We start from the raw sequence: 20,883 nt of genomic DNA, 5'->3' as shown, positions 1-20,883 counted from the left end.
TGATTATAAATACACTAATAAATTACTTTTTGAGCAAATTTTATCACAAGCTATTGTTTAAAAAATAGTTGAAACATAAAACTATTTAAAAAGCGAGTGAGTGATACAAATAGCAGTATGCCACCCATGATTTCACACATTTTTTTGCAAATAAGTGAAGATTGTTGTTTAAAAAATTAGTAATTTGAAACAGGAGGGGTACTGAGCTCACAGAACAAATTTTTCATACCAGAGTGGAAAGATACATTCCATGTTGTTTTAATAACTCTTATTTGCATGGTAGACATACTTTGAAGTAATCATTAAGCTAATCATCAAAGTTTATTTGACTATTCATACTCATGTGGTAGATCTCAGTCCACATTAGTTGCTGTGAGGTGATACCAACAATTACTGTAGTGACTGAGTAGTTTTTAGACTTTGCATCTATGAATGTGGTGCCTCGTGAATTCAAGGACTGGCATGCTTTAAAACATGTGACAAAAATTATCCAAACTGTTGTTCCTTGAGACTAGTTGTACACTGTATAACCATTTGGCTCTAATTGAGAAGCAGAATGGCATTCATAATTGAGCTTGGTTATCAGTCAATATAATCCACCGTTTGGCCAATGCACTCTTATCAAAATCTTTTGGTCAACATGAGCAGTGTCATTCTGCAATGTCAATATAATCCACCGTTTGGCCAATGCACTCTTATCAAAATCTTTTGGTCAACGTGAGCAGTGTCATTCTGCAATGTGTGTCAGGTAGATAGTACTGTGAAGATTCAAGGGTAGTACATCTGCAGATAACCTCTTGGTGTTTACAGTTATAAGACAGATACACAGTTGGTAATCAAAGAGAATAAGAGTGGTTTATGCTGTAAATTATGCAGCTCTGATATCTATGCAACATCTACCACAGAAGAGTGGTAACCAAAATGAAAAGCTTTATGAAAAATAAGACATACTGATGGATTCTGTGATGAACAATGAAACTACACCAAAAATGATATCCTAAACATTAGTTCACTAATTTCTTAATGTTAAATTGTCATTAAGCACAGTTCCAAGTTTTCAGGCTTGCTAAAATGGTGAAGCAGAGAAAGAATAACAGTAATTACAGTAATGAATAACTGTGTGGGGTTCTCGTTTGCCTTTGGTTGTTTTGTACTCCATAAACTCTGGACATTGTGTAATTCATGTTGTATGCTAAAGATATTGTTCAATTCTCCATATACACTCCTGGAAATGGAAAAAAGAACACATTGACACCGGTGTGTCAGACCCACCATACTTGCTCCGGACACTGCGAGAGGGCTGTACAAGCAATGATCACACGCACGGCACAGTGGACACACCAGGAACCGCGGTGTTGGCCGTCGAATGGCGCTAGCTGCGCAGCATTTGTGGACCGCCGCCGTCAGTGTCAGCCAGTTTGCCGTGGCATACGGAGCTCCATCGCAGTCTTTAACACTGGTAGCATGCCGCGACAGCGTGGACGTGAACCGTACGTGCAGTTGACGGACATTGAGCGAGGGCGTATAGTGGGCATGCGGGAGGCCGGGTGGACGTACCGCCGAATTGCTCAACACGTGGGGCGTGAGGTCTCCACAGTACATCGATGTTGTCGCCAGTGGTCGGCGGAAGGTGCACGTGCCCGTCGACCTGGGACCGCACCGCAGCGACGCACGGATGCACGCCAAGACCGTAGGATCCTACGCAGTGCCGTAGGGGACCGCACCGCCACTTCCCAGCAAATTAGGGACACTGTTGCTCCTGGGGTATCGGCGAGGACCATTCGCAACCGTCTCCATGAAGCTGGGCTACGGTCCCGCACACCGTTAGGCCGTCTTCCGCTCACGTCCCAACATCGTGCAGCCCGCCTCCAGTGGTGTCGCGACAGGCGTGAATGGAGGGACGAATGGAGACGTGTCGTCTTCAGCGATGAGAGTCTCTTCTGCCTTGGTGCCAATGATGGTCGTATGCGTGTTTGGCGCCGTGCAGGTGAGCGCCACAATCAGGACTGCATACGACCGAGGCACACAGGGCCAACACCCGGCATCATGGTGTGGGGAGCGATCTCCTACACTGGCCGTACACCATTGGTGATTGTCGAGGGGACACTGAATAGTGCACGGTACATCCAAACCGTCATCGAACCCATCGTTCTACCATTCCTAGACCGGTAAGGGAACTTGCTGTTCCAACAGGACAATGCACGTCCGCATGTATCCCGTGCCACCCAACGTGCTCTAGAAGGTGTAAGTCAACTACCCTGGCCAGCAAGATCTCCGGATCTGTCCCCCATTGAGCATGTTTGGGACTGGATGAAGCGTCGTCTCACGCGGTCTGCACGTCCAGCACGAACGCTGGTCCAGCTGAGGCGCCAGGTGGAAATGGCATGGCAAGCCGTTCCACAGGACTACATCCAGCATCTCTACGATCGTCTCCATGGGAGAATAGCAGCCTGCATTGCTGCGAAAGGTGGATATACACTGTACTAGTGCCGACATTGTGCATGCTCTGTTGCCTGTGTCTATGTGCCTGTGGTTCTGTCAGTGTGATCATGTGATGTATCTGACCCCAGGAATGTGTCAATAAAGTTTCCCCTTCCTGGGACAATGAATTCACGGTGTTCTTATTTCAATTTCCAGGAGTGTACATAACATAGAAAGTTTATTATACATAAGCTGAATTTTCAGAGCATAGCTTTGCCTACCGGTTCTTATGAGCGTAGTTCTACAATTAAGATTGTCTCTTCAGTTCAGTTACTTATGATTATATTTTTTTTGGAAGATCTCCGAATTCTTGAATAACAATTACTTTTCTGCTATTGTTTCATACCAGCCATTACAAAATATAAATTTCTCTCATCATCTTTGAACAAATGTCTGTCAGGTGTAATTAATGAAAAATCAAATAAAAAAGTATTTTATTATGCCACGCTAATTGGGCTACATATAAATCATTGGCATTATTTTAGCTAATGTTGCTCTTCTCAAGGAGACATACCAAGAATAAAAATGTGACAAATTAAAATTGGAGTACTAATTGTAATAATATTGTAGAATGTGACATCTTATTTCTCTGTGGTAATGTTTGCATTTATAAAAATAATATCTAACCTGTAGTATCTGTTTTAGGTGTCAGCCCTCCTTGGACATCATATTGTGCAGGTTGCCTGTGGAAGCAGAGATGCACAAACATTGGCTTTATCTGATGAAGGCCTTGTTTTTTCTTGGGGTGATGGAGATTTTGGAAAGCTTGGACGGGGTGGAAGTGAGGGGTGTAATGTACCACGGAATATAGAGCGTTTAAATAATATGGGTGTAATACAAATTGAATGTGGTGCTCAATTTTCCTTGGCATTATCAAAGTATGGCCAGGTAATAAAGATACAGACTTTAGTAGTAGTAGTAGTAGTAGTAGTAGTAGTAGTAGTTGTTGTTGTTGTTGTTGTTGTTGTTATTATTACTATTAAATGAATGGATGAAAATATACATCAGCTAATTTGCAGTACTATCCATACAATTTTTCTTTTCCTCTGTGTTGCTAACACTCAATTAGAAGAACTCAAAAAACTTTGGAAAATACCATATCTGTGTCAGCAACTGCCAGTCATAATTGACAAGCATTCTCAGAGCAGGTTGCCATACTGTGATTGTTGAACCATTGTAATGATCAGTTACCTTGTCCAACATGTTCATCATCTTAGACAATGATATTTAGAATTGTTCTTTTTTGTTTAATTAAATAACAGCTTTAAATGTCACAATTGAGTTTGTCCCTTAAACCATTCACAGGTGTTCATCTATTAGTCACACTGAATATAAAGACATTCAACAGGTATCTTGCAACAACAATATAAATGTGAATGATGTTGCATAACAACTCATCTCACACACACACACACACACACACACACACACACACACACACACACCAATGTATAAAACTTACACAGCAGGAGTCATGTTGTAAACTGGAACGTTCTGGCAGAACAAAAGCTATAAAGGGGAGGGTAAGTAGAAGGGAGTGGACAAATTGGGCTAAAGAGCATCTGAGTACAAATCAAATCCTAAAAACTGTTTTTAAATCAAACAGTAGTATATTACTGTACATAGCTAGACAAATATTCAAGAATAACAGTGATATTAAGAAAGTACATATTCCATGATATATTAATGAATGTCCGCCAGACGACATTCAGTGCAAATAAGTGAAGAAGTGTAAAGCACAATAAGGCAACAAATGGCTGTCCAGCAGAAGTAACTGTGCACAAATGTATCATGTTTGCTCGATGCAAGGGAGATTTACCAAGCACTATGGCATGGTCTGCTCTTTACTGACTAAGCAGATACTGAATATTAAACAGTCAGCTTCATTAACATGTAAATGTATTATATAAATTTTAAAAAGCATCTAGAAACTCATTTTTCAGATTTATCTGTTCATCCAGAAGCTATAATTCAAAGTTTCAGTTTGTTTTAAGAATGTCCGTAAGGGTACATTTTTCATTTATTTATGAGTTGCTCATTGCAACAGTTGCTGCATTGCTTTGCTCCTATAGTGATGTCATTGCACCAACCAACCAATCGCAGCTTGATTCACTTTAGGGCCAGCTGGGGTGGCCGAGCGGTTCTAGACGCTACAGTCTGGAACCGCACGACCGCTATGGTCGCAGGTTCGAATCCTGCCTCAGGCATGGGTGTGTGTGATGTCCTTAGGTTAGTTAGGTTTAAGTAGTTCTAAGTTCTAGGGGTCTGATGACCTCAGAATTTAAGTCCCATAGTGCTCAGAGCCATTTTAACCATTTCACTTTGGGCCCAACCTTCCTTTTAATAACCTTGATTGTATCGAAAAACAGGATTGATTATGCTGTAATGTACCACTGTTAAAAATCACATATATGTATTTATAACTTATTTTGAAAAGGGAAATGCCTTACTAGAAGTTGTAGTGGTCTATCTGTTGATTTTGTAGATATATCACAAACTGAAGCACACAGATTAGTGCTGCAAGTGCAACTGCTAGCAACAGAAAGATCTTTACCTTTATGTTCAATGAGGTTTCAATTTCCAACTGTTTTTTAATTCTTTTCCTACTTCGATTTCACTGTCATCAAACCTAATGTTTTCTGCTTCACTTTCTAGATTGTGGAGACTAACCTTCACAGTTACAGATGGAGATGCTATAATGTCCTCATTTGGTTACATAACTTTTTGCTGCCAAGTGAAGAAATCTGATATGCTTGGCTATTTTTCCATGTGACTACATTCACTTTCAATAACACAAAGAATTAACTACAAAAAAACAAAACAAAGACCACAATGATAGCAAGTATGCTTTTATTGTGTACTCTTAGTGCAAACTGTGAAACACATGCACAAACACAAAACAGAAAGTGGGGAAGAACTGTTTGTTCGATAAATATATCAACTAGTTCATTCGCTTGGTGATCACCATGTACAGATTGATGGATAGGTCGATATTAACTTCATTTTCCGAAAATCCACTTCTATTGTATGTAATTTTATTTTACGTCTTTAGTATGGGACAATACAATTTTTTTAATAAATTGACAGAGTGGTTAGCCATATGCCTAGCATGTATAAAAAATTGTTTTAATTTTATAAAGTAAAGTTTGACTTTGGACTTTGGTTCTGTAATTTGTCTGCCCGTTTTGATTGGACCAAGATAATTTTTGGTGGGTCTGGGGCCACCCTGGCCCACACCTAGCACTGCCACTGGACTTGCTGTTATTTCATTTTGCCACTATTGACCCTTGCCTGCTAAAAGGTTGCTGACCACCAGTTTAGGTATTGGTAATGCATGAAGCATACCACTGCCAGGATTTTTTCTTTTGTACTGCTGCTGCCGTTGCATTTTTAGCTTCGTATTCAGGAACCACATGTGACTGAAATGTCTAGTTCTGACATACACTTTTATAATTTCTGGTGCTTAATCAGTATATTTGATTTGAACAGCAGTACAGATTGTTTTCACTATGTTTCTTTCTGTCAAAGTACTAGCCAAAGACTTAAATTCAATAAAAATAACTTCAGTTTGATATACTTTATGTAATCAGTCGTATGTCATATGTTTAACAACTAGTTGTGGTACAGGGCACCCTCCACCATGCAGTGTACAGTGACTTGTGGAGTATGTATGTAGATGTAGATGTAGACTGTAAGCTCACCTTGAGATAGGACTTCAGTCCAACCAAAATGTTCTATATCTGCAACAGGAGGATTTAAAATATTACTAGATGATGACCCCACTGTATCATCATAGTTCTTTGCGTGAAACACGATGTAGTCAGCCATGTAGCAGAATCATCCTGCACATCGCTCAGGTCCCTCTTTGACAGCAGAGTCTTCAAGTGCAGGTTGAAAAGGGAAGTTAATATCCTGGATCTCTCTGATCATGTTTGATTTAAAAAATTTGACACTGTTATCTGCTTACACTGCAGTTTCATTTCAAACTGGAGTATCATGGGTGTTGTGACCCAAGAGTAGCAGCCATAATCAATGTTTTACTCCTGTTGGAGAAGGATTCAAGTAGAAGTGCCCAGTTCCTCTTATTTGTCAGAAAAATTTTTCCATTGTGTCTAGGTTCAGTTGTGCAGTTAGAATAAGTCTTATCTACAGTGGCTGAAGATCTGAGAACAGTCTGAATAATGAGCAAACATTTGTCATTATGCCTTTCTGGAATGGGGCAAATGATTTATACATCATACACTCTTTGCATATGCTTACCTTAAAATTCTTTCTTCAACATCCTTGTGCATCACGTAACGAAATGATAATGTATTCTTGTCGTTGCATCTACAGGCATCCAGGATGTCAAATGTGTTGTTCGCAAGTTGAAAAACATTAGCTGCTTTCTCTTCTGCAGACATCAGGTACTTTAAGACTCAATAAAAACTTTGGTGTTCTCTGCCACTGTCAGGGAGGTGAACTTGTGGCAGTTTAGGACACAACTACATTGCACTCGTACCTAATGTGAGTAGTTTTTATATGATAGATTCATTAACAATTTTCCCATCTGGAAGTCTTATTCCATCATCTAGAAAGTTGTTCCTCATTAATTTAAATATATGTGGAACATCTAAAACGATCCTGATTCATTGATCCTCATATTGCAGATTGGGAAAGCGATAATTTGTTTCTGTCACATTAAGGCCTTTCCAAACAGATGAATTTTTTGTGCTGAGGTCACACAGTACCACACAACAATATTGAAGCCAGTATCTTGTATGGAGCAGATAATAGTGTTTAATTGATCAACTCTTATCTGTCTGTGAAAATTAAACTCAACTCGTTGGTTCCATACTGAAAACAAATTACACATTAGTGTGTGCTTCTACAGTACATTCATCAACAGAGTCATATGTAACGCTGCTGTCTGCATTCATTTCTCTGAATGAAAGCACCCATACATCTTTAGCTTTTGACAGTACAGATGACTGGACATTCATTATTTATAAGACATCTGTAAGCACAACAGGAAAGCATCTGAAAGAGCTTGATTTCCATCTTTTCATTGTTGGTAGCCCTGGAAGTGGGATTTCTTAAAAACAAATAACATTTCAAAGCTACAGCATGGAATGGAACTTCTTTGCGAATGTCTTCTCTTTGTCACTTTGCTCATTTCTTTCCACTCAACAATCAGTTTATCTACACTCTTGAAAACAGTTTGCGTATTATTTGAGCCACCTTCTCCTGCACTTCCTTCTTGTGATATTTTGTGATTGTTTTAATTTGAGTTTCAGGCACTTATCATTACATCTCAGGTTTGCACTCACAGCTGTCTGTATGTTTTTCCTATACTCTAATTCTTCCAAGCATTTGCTAAGTTCACTGATCTCTTTACTGTCAGTGTGATGCTATTTCGTAACTGTTCTATTTTTCATTATTTGGGAGACACATTTGCCACATGCTCAAGTGCACTTTTGACTGTCTTCCATGCCTGCAACTTGTCTGCTTTATTTGGAAAAACTGTATCGCATGCAGTTGAATTACCACTAACATTGGGAACATTCCTGGTATATTTACACTCAGCAGTTGCCACAAATAATTAATTGAAATCCAGAATTATTTGACATCATTCTCAATAAATAACTACGGAAGCAAGCCAGATCCCTACTGTATCCAATGAACAGCATATATGACTGAAAAGGAAATGATGCAGTTTCCCTTTTATGGGTAAAATTACTAATAGGATAAGCAACATTTTAAAAACAAAGGGTTTCCCTGTGTTTTTCTATGTTCCACAGACGTTAGGTGGATGTTGCTTCGATTCAGAACACAAACAACCCATTGTAAAGAAAAATGAGGTTTATAAGATTATCTGCAAAGAGTGCCAGTCCTGCTTTATTGGACAGTCTGGGAGGCCAGTCCGTACTAGGCTCAAAGAAAACCATAAAACTGGAGAACAAAAATGCCAGTTTTATCCTTTGCCAAGTATTCCTTCAACCAAAACCACAAATTTTTAATAGATGTTGAAGTCCTACAAATAAAGCGAAAGGTTTCAAAGCTCACCAAATTATAAATATTAGAAATGAAAAAAAGATGTGTGTATCCCCACATTTGCTATTGAATGAGCAGACTCAGTTCAGTTGTTCGACACTTGTAGACAATGTTACAACCTCTGCATAGGAGAAGAAACCTGGATGCCTTCATTCGTAAATAAATAATGGCACAAATTCCTTTGTTTTTAGCTCTACTCTAGTGCTGCGCATATAGCTCTACTCCAGTGTATATTCTTCATAGTTATTGTAAATGCTGTCCTAATGACTGTTGTAGGAAACAAATGTAACTATATCAAAACTGTCTACAGAGCTAACCATTATTGTTTATGTCAAGAATTGATGGATTAAAAAGTTGGCATATTTATCTTTGCTTGGTTGCCATGTTTAAGCTCAGTTGTGTACTAAAAAATGGGCTTGGACCTAAAACCTAGGTCATACAATAATAATAAAGTTTGTGGAACAAGGCTAAATAAATGTTTTGTTTAATTAATACAACATACAATGTTTCACCAAGAACCCACAGTTAAACCAATAAAAATATTTGTATGTCTTTGTATTCAGGATAACTAATTGCTAATAGCAAGTATGCACTATGGACAAGAAATGCTATTGGAGGTACTATTTTGTCAAACTTTATTTTTAATTTTGTGTTTTTGTAATACATGGTATCTATACTGTAGGAATATTTACAGTTATTCAGTTTTTCCAGTTCTCCTGTCAGTGTTCTTCCTTTCCCTGCAAAAATATTTTGAGTCCAATTAATTGTGTTATGAGACTAATTCACAAAACTTTTCTATGAATTTTAGTAATATTATCAAGCTGACCTAAATTACTCATACAAGAACTGTATTTCCACTACTTACATTCCCATAGACACAATCAGCTTCATTGAATAATCCTATCTGATAAATGCCCTGTATATGTCAAGAACATTAGAGGTCCTGTTATGCTTTCTTGGGACACACTCAGTTTCCACTTTCATTTCTGTTGAACATTCACCATCCAGTGTAACAGAATACTACTGGTCAACTATTCATTGAGTTAATCACATATCAGTGTATATAGCATCTTGGATTGTAATCAGCGATGTAGTATGGTGTTGAATGCTGCTTGGAAATTTAAGAATGTAGAATCTAACTTTTCTCATGCATGTATTGTTTTCAGGATGTTGCACATGAATAAATTAATCAGTTTTTCATGCAAGTGATGTTTCTTGAATCCATGCTGATACTTTGAGAGATATTGTTGTATTCTAGGAACATCATAATGTTTGTACTTAGATATACTGTAGGATCCTATAACAAATAGATATCAGCAATATTGGTCTGTAATTCTGTGCATCCAATATTTTATTTTTTGAAGATATTTTTGTTCTGTCGATGCAACTACAAAGATGCATTGGTTTTTTTTTTTTTTTTTTTTTTCCACCACCAGATGTGTTTTTCTTTATTTAAGTAAAGTATCATCAGTAGTGGTGATTTTCACTTAACATCGTAAAATGCCATCTGCTAACACATTGTTGTTGTTTTTCTTCTTTAGCCACTGGTAGTTGTGGTCTAATTTTTAGTTCCACATCACTATGCATTCCTTATGTTTTTCACACCACACTTTTTTGCTCACCACTGTTTACTGTTTGTTTTTATACTTCTAAGTATACTTAGAAGTATAAAAACAAAAACAGTGTGTGAAAAAAGTATGCTTAGAAGTATAAAAACAAACAGTAAACAGTGATGTGCGAAAAAGTGTAGTGTGAGAAACATAAGAAATGCATAGTGCTGCATAACAACTAAAAATTAGACCACAACTACAGGTGTCTATATAAGAAAAACGCCAGTGATGTATTAGCAGATGGCATTTAGTGATGTAAGTGAGAAATCAAGTGAAAATCACCACCACTGATGATGCTTTACCTCAATAAAGGGAAACACTTCTGGTGGAGGTGGGAGGGGGAGAGGAACTCATGTTTGTAGTTGCATCAACAGGAAAAATATCCTCAAGAATTGTAGAGCAACTATGGACACCATGGCCACACAAATGAAGAATTCAATATTTTATTTTTTTTGCAAATGGGAGTGACCTCTCCTTTCCAGTCAGATGCTTTGTTCTGCAAGAGGTTTTCAATAAGTGTGAGCTAGGAAAGGAGCAAGTCCCACATCGTATTCATTGCAATAATTAACTGGAATTCTGTTAGTGCGTGGTGACTTGTTCACTTTGAGAAGTCCTTAATTATTTTTCAACACAAAGATACTAATATCAGTATATATCACTTCTGAGTCTGTATGGTGGTCAAACATTAGTAAGATAATATCATCACATAAATACATTTTTATATGCAATATTTAAGATTTCTGCTTTTGATATGCTGTCTTCAGTTCCAACACCAGACAGATTGATGAGAGATTGAATGAAAGTTTTGACTATTTTATGACTTTGTGTGTGACCAGAATTTCTTAGGATTTCCTGATAGTTCTTTTCCCAGTAACTGACTGTGAAAATTGTTATACAGTTCATGCAAGGCAATTCATAGGGATGCACCAGTTGCCATTAAGTCTCATTTGTAGTGAGGTTGTAGTGGTCTCCGTTTTTGCAACATTCTCCATTCCACTAAACCGATTATAGGTGTTGCCATATTTTATTACTTTATTTTGTATTTACTTATCTATACTGCAGCTTATAACATATTCTGGCTTAACCACTATTGTTCTGCATTTTTCAGATCTGAAATAAATGTTTTCATTTTTTTATTTATGTAAGTTGGTAGTGACACACTTATCAGTTCAGCCAAATGCAAATATACTCCTAGACTTTTTAAAGGATTTCTTAAAGTCATTTTCACCTTTGGAGATCATTGCTGCTCCCTCATTGGTCACACTATTAAAAAGATTGCATGTATTTGTACTCAGGAGGTCTTAACTATTTCTATCATGTGTGGATTGCTGGACTTGTTGTTTGAAGCAGTTGTCTGAAAATTATCACTCATACAAATATCTGGAAGTAACAATATTATAGGGAACTGAAGAGGTTGATTACAAAACTCCTTCTGAACATATAGTATACTGCTCAATTGTGTGGCGTATTTATAGAATTGAAATATCTGGGGATATTTAGCATGTACAAAGAAGAGTGGATAAAGTGGTTGTAGAGAAGTTTGAGTTATTGGGGCAGAGAGAAGGGGTAGGGGTTTTCAGAGAAATACTGACGTAATTTATCCACTTGGCATTCAAACTTGTCTAATGTCCTAAGAAAAATATTCCAACAACTGATCTACAATAAGGTATTAAACTCTCATTCTATTTATGCTTCTTATAGGAATTAAACAGTAAAGGAAGATAAATGGTATAATGAAAAGTACATATTGACTATGTAACTGACTTGCATGATTTTTATAAAAAGCTTTCCCTGATAATTCTGTCTGAAGTATTGATCTTTCACCCTACATTTCAACTAAAGTTTGTAAAGTAACATTACAATTATGGCATTTTCTTTAGAACTCTTTGATATTTATCTGTTAACCATTCTTTAATCAATTAAATTGTTACAGGTTTGGACCTGGGGTAAAGGTGATTATTATCGCTTAGGTCATGCTGTGGAACAGCATGTCAGGAAACCTACATTAGTGGAGGGCTTAAGAGGAAAAAAAATTGTGCATGTTGCTGTTGGAGCATTGCATTGCTTGGCAGTGACTGATACCGGAGCTGTATGTTTTAATTATACTCAGATAATAGTGTTACTAAGCTTTTAAACACACATTTTCAACACAAAGTGAGACCCAGTAACATCACTGTATAAGGTATTTTGACTGGTTTTAGGTATATGCATGGGGAGACAATGATCATGGTCAGCAAGGTAACGGAACAACTGTAGTAAACAGGAAACCTGCATTAGTTCATGGTCTCGAAGACATTCGTATTAATCGAGTTGCTTGCGGTTCTTCACATTCTGTGGCTTGGACAACATTTGATACACAAGTTCCAGATCTCCATGAACCTGTTCTGTTTCTTTCATCAAGTGATCCGCTTGGAGCCTCCATGCTTGGTAAGTGTGTATCAATTATGGATTTTCAAATGATGAAATACTAACAACTTGGGTGGAGGTGAGAGATGAAAACCCTTGTCCCCTCTCCCTTGTCCCCTCTTCTGCATCCGTACAAAAAGCATGCATGCTGTCCCCTCTCCCTTGTCCCCTCTTCTGCATCCATACAAAAAGCATGCGTGCTGCCTCCTCCTCCCCCCCCCCCCCCCCCTGCCTGCTTCCATTTCCCACACACACAGATATTAGAGAACTCCATTGAGTCGTAGGGAATTTTAGAAAGTTTGTTAACCAGGAAGATATTAAATTGTGTGTTGATTGGCACTGTACTGATTATTACTGACACCGCATGTTGGATGTAGCAATATTCACACTTTATTGTCACTTCATGTTTTATTGTAGTCAGTAAGACCTGGGTGATTTAAGCCACTGGTATAAAAAATAAATGTTAATTCAATTCACACACATGGATGGCAGGTATCCAAATGAACAATAAGTTTAGATGAAATGAATTTATTGCTAAGTCTCCCAAGAAGATAATGTTTTCTGCCCTAAGAGCTATTGCTTACTGTATTATCTCATAAGTGATACTGTTGTCACACTCTGGGAATTTCCATTCTAAATCATCATATAAAGTTCTAGTCTAGGGACATACTATGGGAATAGATGAAGTTATCATATTACAAATCCGAGATGAGTGATTCATCTGGGGAATTAATAATCGCTCATGATGCAGAGTCAGCGTATTTCATATTTTAGTGAGAGTTTTGTAGCATAGAATTCATTCCCTAAAGTGACAGTATTGTTTGTAGATAGCAGTAAACACCTGCTGGCAACTCAGCAAAATTTAATATGTTTCTGTGTTAGTACATAAAGTTGCTTAAAAGTCACTGTGATTGCTTTTAAGACTAGAATAACTATTAAAATTCTCCCTCCTCTTTAGAACAGTTGTGTGTTGTATGCAATAAAGAAAAATATAGATTAACACTTTCATGAATAAGTTATAAGATGGTTACAGTCTGAATGTGATCCAGCTCCTTATCAGTAACAAAATTCTCGAATCGTTATTTGACATTTCCCTGTATGTGATTGTTGACTTCCAAAACCAGCAGTTTGTTATAACATAGCCTTCTAAATGCATATTACTGTTCAGTTAATGTTCAGTTAATTGTTATCAGGAGTTCCATAAAAACCTTAGTGATTTTAGAAATACTGTCTTATTTCTAGGGAACTACTGACAATTTTTAATTAATGTGCTTTATTATTATTATTGTTGTTGTTGTTGTTGTTATTATAGGTCTCTTTGAAAGTACCACTGAAGATAAAACTCAGTCAACACAGTCTCCTAATGGTCAGTCAAAAACACCACAGACATCATTGTCCAACATAATATTATCACTTGGCTCCCGCTCAGCTAAACAACAAGCTCTACAGCATGTTCTTAATGCTCTCCACATTCTTCAAGCTAGAGATGCTGTTGTTGCTGCCCTGTCAAGCCACACAAACATTTTAGGATATGGCTCACCTGGTAAGAGTAAAGCATTTTATCATCCTACGTGTAATATTTTTGTCTTTTTAAAATAATAGTTATTCTGCAGAATTTTTACCAAGGCTAACTCTTAGTTATTAATAACATATGAAATATAGTTTTTGGTTTACCATATTGTGTAAGGTACAATTAAAAGTGATTGTTTATTTGATAATATGTATCAGTAAATTATACCAGTATGTTTTGAAGTAGCCAAGTGTTCATCAGAGGAATAGCGGCAGAGATAAATGTGTGTTGCAAATAATTACATGTAACTATCTGCTAGCCTACTTCTTTCAGTGGTATCTGCGATGCAAAAGGTTTTTAGTTATGGTTTCCGGGATGAAGCCCTTTAGCTTATACCATATAGACGTTTGTGAATTGTGATCTGCTGACAATGACTGAGTTAGGAAAAGAATTGGGTAAAGATGGAACAGGTCACACACACACACACACACACACACACACACACACACACACACACACACACACACACTGACTACATTGTATTGGGCTTCAGCTTGACTCTGTTAAAGGATGTATCAAGTGGAGTGGGCAAGGGGAGTAATATGATGGGTAACAGGAAGAAATGTTGGGGGAAGGTTGGGTAATGGCTGGGAGGGAGAAGCAGCAAATGCATTGGAAGGGACTGTGGCACTAGTGAGCTCATTGTAGTGCAGGCAGTGGAAGCTACATGTGGCATGTAATGGCAAGGTGGAGCAGATTGGGAGAGGAGGATATGAGTGATGTGGAGTGGGATGGGGGAGGGGGGGGGGCATCGGCTCAGGGGAGGGGCTAGGTTTAGGTCAAGGGTTTGCAGATTTCAGAGGCAAGAGGACTGTGGAATCAAAGTATATGTTGTAAGGATAATTTCCATCTATATAGTTCAGAGGACATTGTATTGGTGAAGGCTCAATAACGTGAAGCAACCATTGAAGTTGACTTCAAATCTAGTCTTCCATATCACCATATCAGGGGCATGTGGTGCTATATAATGCTGGGTATGCTGAAAAAATGCTTTGGGGCAATGTACAGAATGAACTGGAAATGAGATTCTATTGCCCACGCATAGCATCATATTTATTGATACATGCACTTGACAAATTTCAATTAATGAACTAGATTTTACAATTATCTACATAACTGCACTAATATTAATTTTTATTTGTATGTAAATTCCATTCTTCTTTCTTGTCTGGTGAACTCAGTGACTACATCATCATAGAAGGTATGCCTACTTCTTAGATTGTGAAGAACCTCCACTTCTTTGGATAGAAGTACCAAACCAGAAAGATGCTATTGACTCTGTATACACCTTGGTACAATTTAATTCTTCTTACTTCAGAAAAAGATCTTTCTACAGATGCAGTTGTGATTGGGACAGTAAAAACAAGTAAACCTAGTTTATACATTTCAGACAGAGCTGTATCTTATTGTCTGCTCTTCAGTGATATCACAAGGTCATATAGGTGATCATTACTAAAGTTTCCATATGCATATAACACAGGTAGTTAAGTTTTCAGTCGAACGAAATCAAACACATCCTTATGAGTTTGTCTCAATTTTTCAAATGCAGATGTAGTGAAATATGTTCTCTACATTTGATACGTCTTTGTGTCCAACAAAGTTGATGCAATAATTCAAACCTTTCCTCAGTTTGCACAACTATATTGTCAACAATATCATAGGAGAGGGACTTTCTTAAAATGGAGGGATGTACATTACAACACTGCTGTTTAGCAGGAGGTTCATCTTCAGCATCAGCATTTTGTGCCTGAGTGTCACTCCACACCAAATCAGCCTGGTTTCTAAGGTTCAGTATTTCCCTTTTCGTACCTTGTATCTTTTGTGAACAATGCAGAATATCTAGGTGTTTAGACTGAAGAATATTGAAGAGTACATCTGTGAAACAAAAAATTCTGCTGAATATCAGTAGAAAGAGTTGTTTCAGGGCAAGCCAGAAATTTAAAAAATACGCGAGCAGCAATTATCATTTCGTTGTCCTAATTTGAGCTTTCATCCAGTACGTGTTCAAAGAATTCAACAAATGAGGTTCGCTGTTCTTTCACAGTGTGTACCAAACAGGATGAAAAATTCCATCATGTTGGGGCATGTCTTGACATTCTTTTCACTGTAAATTCATTTAGTGCATACATTCTTTTTGAGGATTTGTGGGAAAATGACCCAAACCTGTTAACGTCTGAAAAAATATTCTGCATTCTTTTTTGCAAGAAACTGACTGAGACAGAACTAGATTTAAGCTGTAGCTAAAACAATGAACAAATATGGCCTTTGGATATACAGAGTCTGCCAGAAAATTGTATACACTCTTTGTCAGGCTCTATCGAGGTATTGATATTGCCATTCGATTTGAGTTAAGAGTGTGTTGTAATATGGTCTTTGGCTCAACAGATGTTAGTACTTTCATCTCAATATTGAGAAAACAAGATGACAGGAACATGCTTGACATTTGAGCAATGAAAATGTGTTGTGAAGTGGTTTTTCAAGTTTGATAATGCTGTTGAAGTGCAACGTCAGTGGAAGTGGGAATTTGAAACAGAACTACCAACCTGCATAGCAATTAAACGCATCATTGACAAGTTTGAATTGCATGGAACAATTTGTGTTGTTGACAAAGGAAGATCAAGAAGACAGTGTACAGCTACAAGTTCTGCTTTGTCGGCTGTTGAGTTGGAAATGTTTCTTAATTCTCCACAGAAGTCTGCTACGCAATGGGTACACGAAGTAGGGTTTAGCATTACAGGTGTATGAAGAATTTTGAAAGCTGCAAAGTGGAAAGTTTACATTCAATGATTACTGCATGCGATTCATGATGACAATACTGATCGCTGAATGCAAGTCTGTGAATGGTATCAGCAAATGGTAACTGATGATGAGCAATTTGTGATGAAGATAGTGTGGAGTGACAAGGCACAATCTAAATTTAATGGAACCATGAGTCAGCATAACAGTGTGTACTGGGCACCGGAAAATCCACATGTTTACATGTGACTGAGATTTCTTGTGTTTCTGTATGGCATTGTGCAAATTGTTCAGGTTATTATATCCATTGTTCTACCATACAGTTTGTTCTTTTTCAAACAATAAACATGGCCAGCAAAAAAGTTTGTTAAGCATCGAACTCCCTGCAATCCAGTCTGTCCTGCTATATTGAGACATTTGGAAATGTCAAACATATTCTTGGCTTTTCTCTGTACGAGCTGCCTTCAGATTAGGCAGTTCTGGACAAGGTCTACCAGATTGCACAATTTCCTGTTTTGCCTTAGACGAAATGCTCTTCACAACAATTGCTCTATTATACACTCCACCTCCACTGTACTGTAATTATAGAGAATAAAGAAAAGCAGAATTAATAAATGAATTTTTTTATAATTCCTGAGACATTTTTACAGTCTTCTGTATCAGTGACATATGTATGAGATTGAAGCAAAACAATTAAACTTTTGCTGATGCTAAGATTCGAACCCTGGCCTCGAATTTACAAAGCAGACACACTATCCATTACACCACCCTGCACTCAAAAAAACTGGTGTATGGAAGGGGATTACAAATTTAAAAAGCTCTGTGTAAATATTAATTTGTTGTATCAGTCTAGTACATTCCAGACTGTACTTGTTCATTATATCGTAATCAACAAACCAACACAATAAAGCGTAAAATAAATAAATGAATACCATACTTACATTATACTGATATTATGTTCTGAACTACAAATGTCTTCATGCAACAATTCTAATTCAAACGTCTCTTTCACTCCATGGAAATAAATATCGTTTTCTGAACTTGGAATGTCTACAAAAAATAACTTGACTTTCACTTGAAAAAAATTTGTCACGATGCGTTAGCTAGCTAACTAGTCAGCAGAAGGCTCAGAGCTTGCCTGTGGCACATGCGCGTACCACACGTGAGCTAACTGACAGGGCAGCAGAAGCCTCACAGCTTCCCCAAGTCACTCAAAATCGCACCTGTGCGCATGCACACACACATGCCCTCCACCATGCGTATCACACAGCAGCAGCTCTTAGCTCAGCGGTAAGGGTTGCAGCTTTTCCATTGCTGAAACACAAGTTGCAGAAGAAACATTTATGTTTCCAGAACATAGAGGACTGATAACAGAAAAATTTGAGCTATTTTCACTACAGAAAAGCCATATGGGTAAGCGGCACTTACCTAGCATTCCTGCATTGCACGCCTCTGTATCATATACATCTCTCCCTGTCTGTGACAGAGCAAAATCCCCAATGCCACAATCCTGTCCTGTTGGCCTGCTGCCTCTCCCTTTCAGCTGGCAGCCACACGTTCTTCTAAATTTCCCTCGCAATTCCAGCTTTCTTTCTCCCCTCAACTATTCTAACCAATACAACCCCTCATCCTAGCCAAACTGCACTTCCAGTGCAAATGTAGTCAGTCTGGTCACCGTAGCTGTGCAGCGAGAGAGAGAGAGAGAGAGAGAGAGAGAGAGAGAGAGAGAGTTTTCTGTGGACTTTTTTGAAAGCTTAACAATGTTTTCAGTCTCGTTTATGTACTTATCAATCATTCAGTGCCTCAACTATGCAGTGATTTGTTACCTTTACTTGTTCCACTATTTGTATTCAACAAAGGTATTTCCGTTACCATATTTAGTCCATAATGTGTCAAAAAAATCTTTCATTGTCCATCAATATATAGTCACACTCCTGGAAAATTTGTTTAATCTGGCTCTGAACGTCACTGATTATGAGTTAGATGCTAGGGTCGACAATATAATAATTTAAAAAATAGGTTTAGTGTGACTTGTAGTTGAGGTACAAATAACAAATTATGCTCCAGTAATACTGATGTGAACATTCCATCAAAAGTGAGACACAAGACAAAGTAGAGCAACATTTCGTGGTGATCACTAGTAATTGCTAATAAATCCCAATAACTATCACTTAGTATAATATACATAAGTGCAGCTTTACCGTTTCCCTCAGTTGAAATCTCAGTTGCCTCAATTTAAATAGATGAATTAAATTCTTTTACTCATATCTTCTCTGTACTATCACCTCTCATCAGGAAGTATATTTTTTCTTTGCTTTACGCTGTCATTAGATAATGCAATAGCCTCCCTATACCCATTTCTATCTTCTGTTTTTTCTTCAGATTGCACAGTGCCCAATGTAGTTAGCACCATATAGAAAGCTTTTGTGTGATCTGTAGTGGCTGTCCATATGTTTTTTTATTTCTTTGTATAAAAAACTCATGTATCTTAATGTTAAGTATTATGAAATCTGTACAGGATATATACTTCATAGGTACTACTGTAATTCTACACATTTCCTTCAGTAGGTGACCATTTCAAAACCCAGCGTTAATGCTATACAGTTTTTATGATTGGTTGGTAAACCCCTTCAATTAAAACTTCATGTGTTTTTGAACACTTACCATTGTCCCACTAGTTAATTTACATTACTAATTTTTTTTCTTGAATTGTTGTTCAGACACCTTATAAATAATGCAAGTGCTTGTTGCATCTGCTTACATGTATTAATTAGCTTTTATGTGTATAGGCAATGTTGGTGATGTGCAGACCCCAGAGACACCAGCAGAAGGAATTGTGAGCCAGGTTTCACCAAATATTCATTTTGATGATGGTGTGGAGATAGCTCAAGGTGGAGGAGAAGCGCCAGCATCTGTCACTGAAGCAGTTGGCTTTGTAAGTATTGTTTCTGTATAATCCTCTCACTCTGTTCCAAAACCACTTTCTTACTTCATGAGCAAAAAGTACGGTATTCTTATTCTGCAGGCTCATTTCTCAATACTGTGTAGGTTTTCCAATCTACATTATCAATGATTTTTCCTAGGCAACACTGGATAAAAATTAAGATACAGTGGAACCCCACTTTTACACTTTTCAAGGGACTTCAAAAAAATTGTGTAAAATGTGGCAAAATGTAAAATGTGGGAAATAATGTTTTAAGCTGTAAAAGTTACATATAGGATACCCCCCTTGCATTATCGCACTTTATGTATGTGCACATAATAGCATAATAGGCATCAAAGTACTCTTGCAATGGCTTGTTTATTATCTAATAAAAACCGCTGATATAATGGGTAATTGGGAAACAGAGATGTTTGACTCAATTTCATATGTCATTATTCATGTTTTTGGGTTGCCTGCAGCTGCCATTCATTATTTAAATAATGAGACAGTGCACCAGTTACATATTTTTTCATGCTTAGAACAGTGTGTTTTGAGAATTTTTTCTTGAAATCAAGTGCAAATATTTACATAAGTATTTTGTGTGGTGTTTGCATATATATAGCTCTGCATCTCTTGAACTGTAGTCATCTTTTTGAGGTTATCCGGTACTCAGTTATGTAGAAATCACACACACCCAAACTATCACTCACATTGTTTTTTGTGTAACATCACAAAAAATGCGTATGTAAATATTGCACTTAACAATGATAATAAATCTTTGAAACACATTTTGATCAGCATGAGAATATACGTAATTTGCACTGTGTTTAAACCATAAACATTTGAGCAATGCAAACTGAATGAAGGTGTCAACTAGCGCTACAAGCAGCCAAAAGACGAAACACACTAACTATGGTTCGACAGAGGTGTGACGACAATTACAACAATCACAAAACTGTGCACGCACTTTAGAGACAATTTGGAAATCGTAGAACTTGGTCATGATATCTTTATTCACATGAACCTAGTTACTCCTATCAGCCACCACGCAGAGTAGAGTTTGGCAACGGCAGAAGATATGGCATGAATTGTTCCAACTTTTACACGTTTACCGGTTTAAATCT

The 20,883-nt window shown here is 37.5% G+C and overlaps 1 protein-coding gene across 1 annotated transcript in view; it reads left to right on the top strand.

Annotated features, from left to right (window-relative positions):
• LOC126469882 (E3 ubiquitin-protein ligase HERC2) overlaps positions 1 to 20,883 on the top strand; it is an 846,528-nt gene that overhangs the window by 538,463 nt on the left and 287,182 nt on the right. The window contains exons 55-59 of the mRNA XM_050097213.1: positions 3,127 to 3,369; positions 12,058 to 12,213; positions 12,326 to 12,551; positions 13,843 to 14,073; positions 19,626 to 19,771. Of these exons, the coding sequence (XP_049953170.1) occupies positions 3,127 to 3,369; positions 12,058 to 12,213; positions 12,326 to 12,551; positions 13,843 to 14,073; positions 19,626 to 19,771 (1,002 nt within the window). The remainder of the gene's footprint in view (positions 1 to 3,126; positions 3,370 to 12,057; positions 12,214 to 12,325; positions 12,552 to 13,842; positions 14,074 to 19,625; positions 19,772 to 20,883) is intronic.

The sequence above is a fragment of the Schistocerca serialis genome, chromosome 3, assembly GCF_023864345.2.
Source record: "Schistocerca serialis cubense isolate TAMUIC-IGC-003099 chromosome 3, iqSchSeri2.2, whole genome shotgun sequence".
NCBI classification, from domain to species: Eukaryota; Metazoa; Arthropoda; class Insecta; order Orthoptera; family Acrididae; genus Schistocerca; species Schistocerca serialis.
Note: the sequence above shows the minus strand (reverse complement) of the source record. Positions and strands in the feature narration are given on the sequence as shown.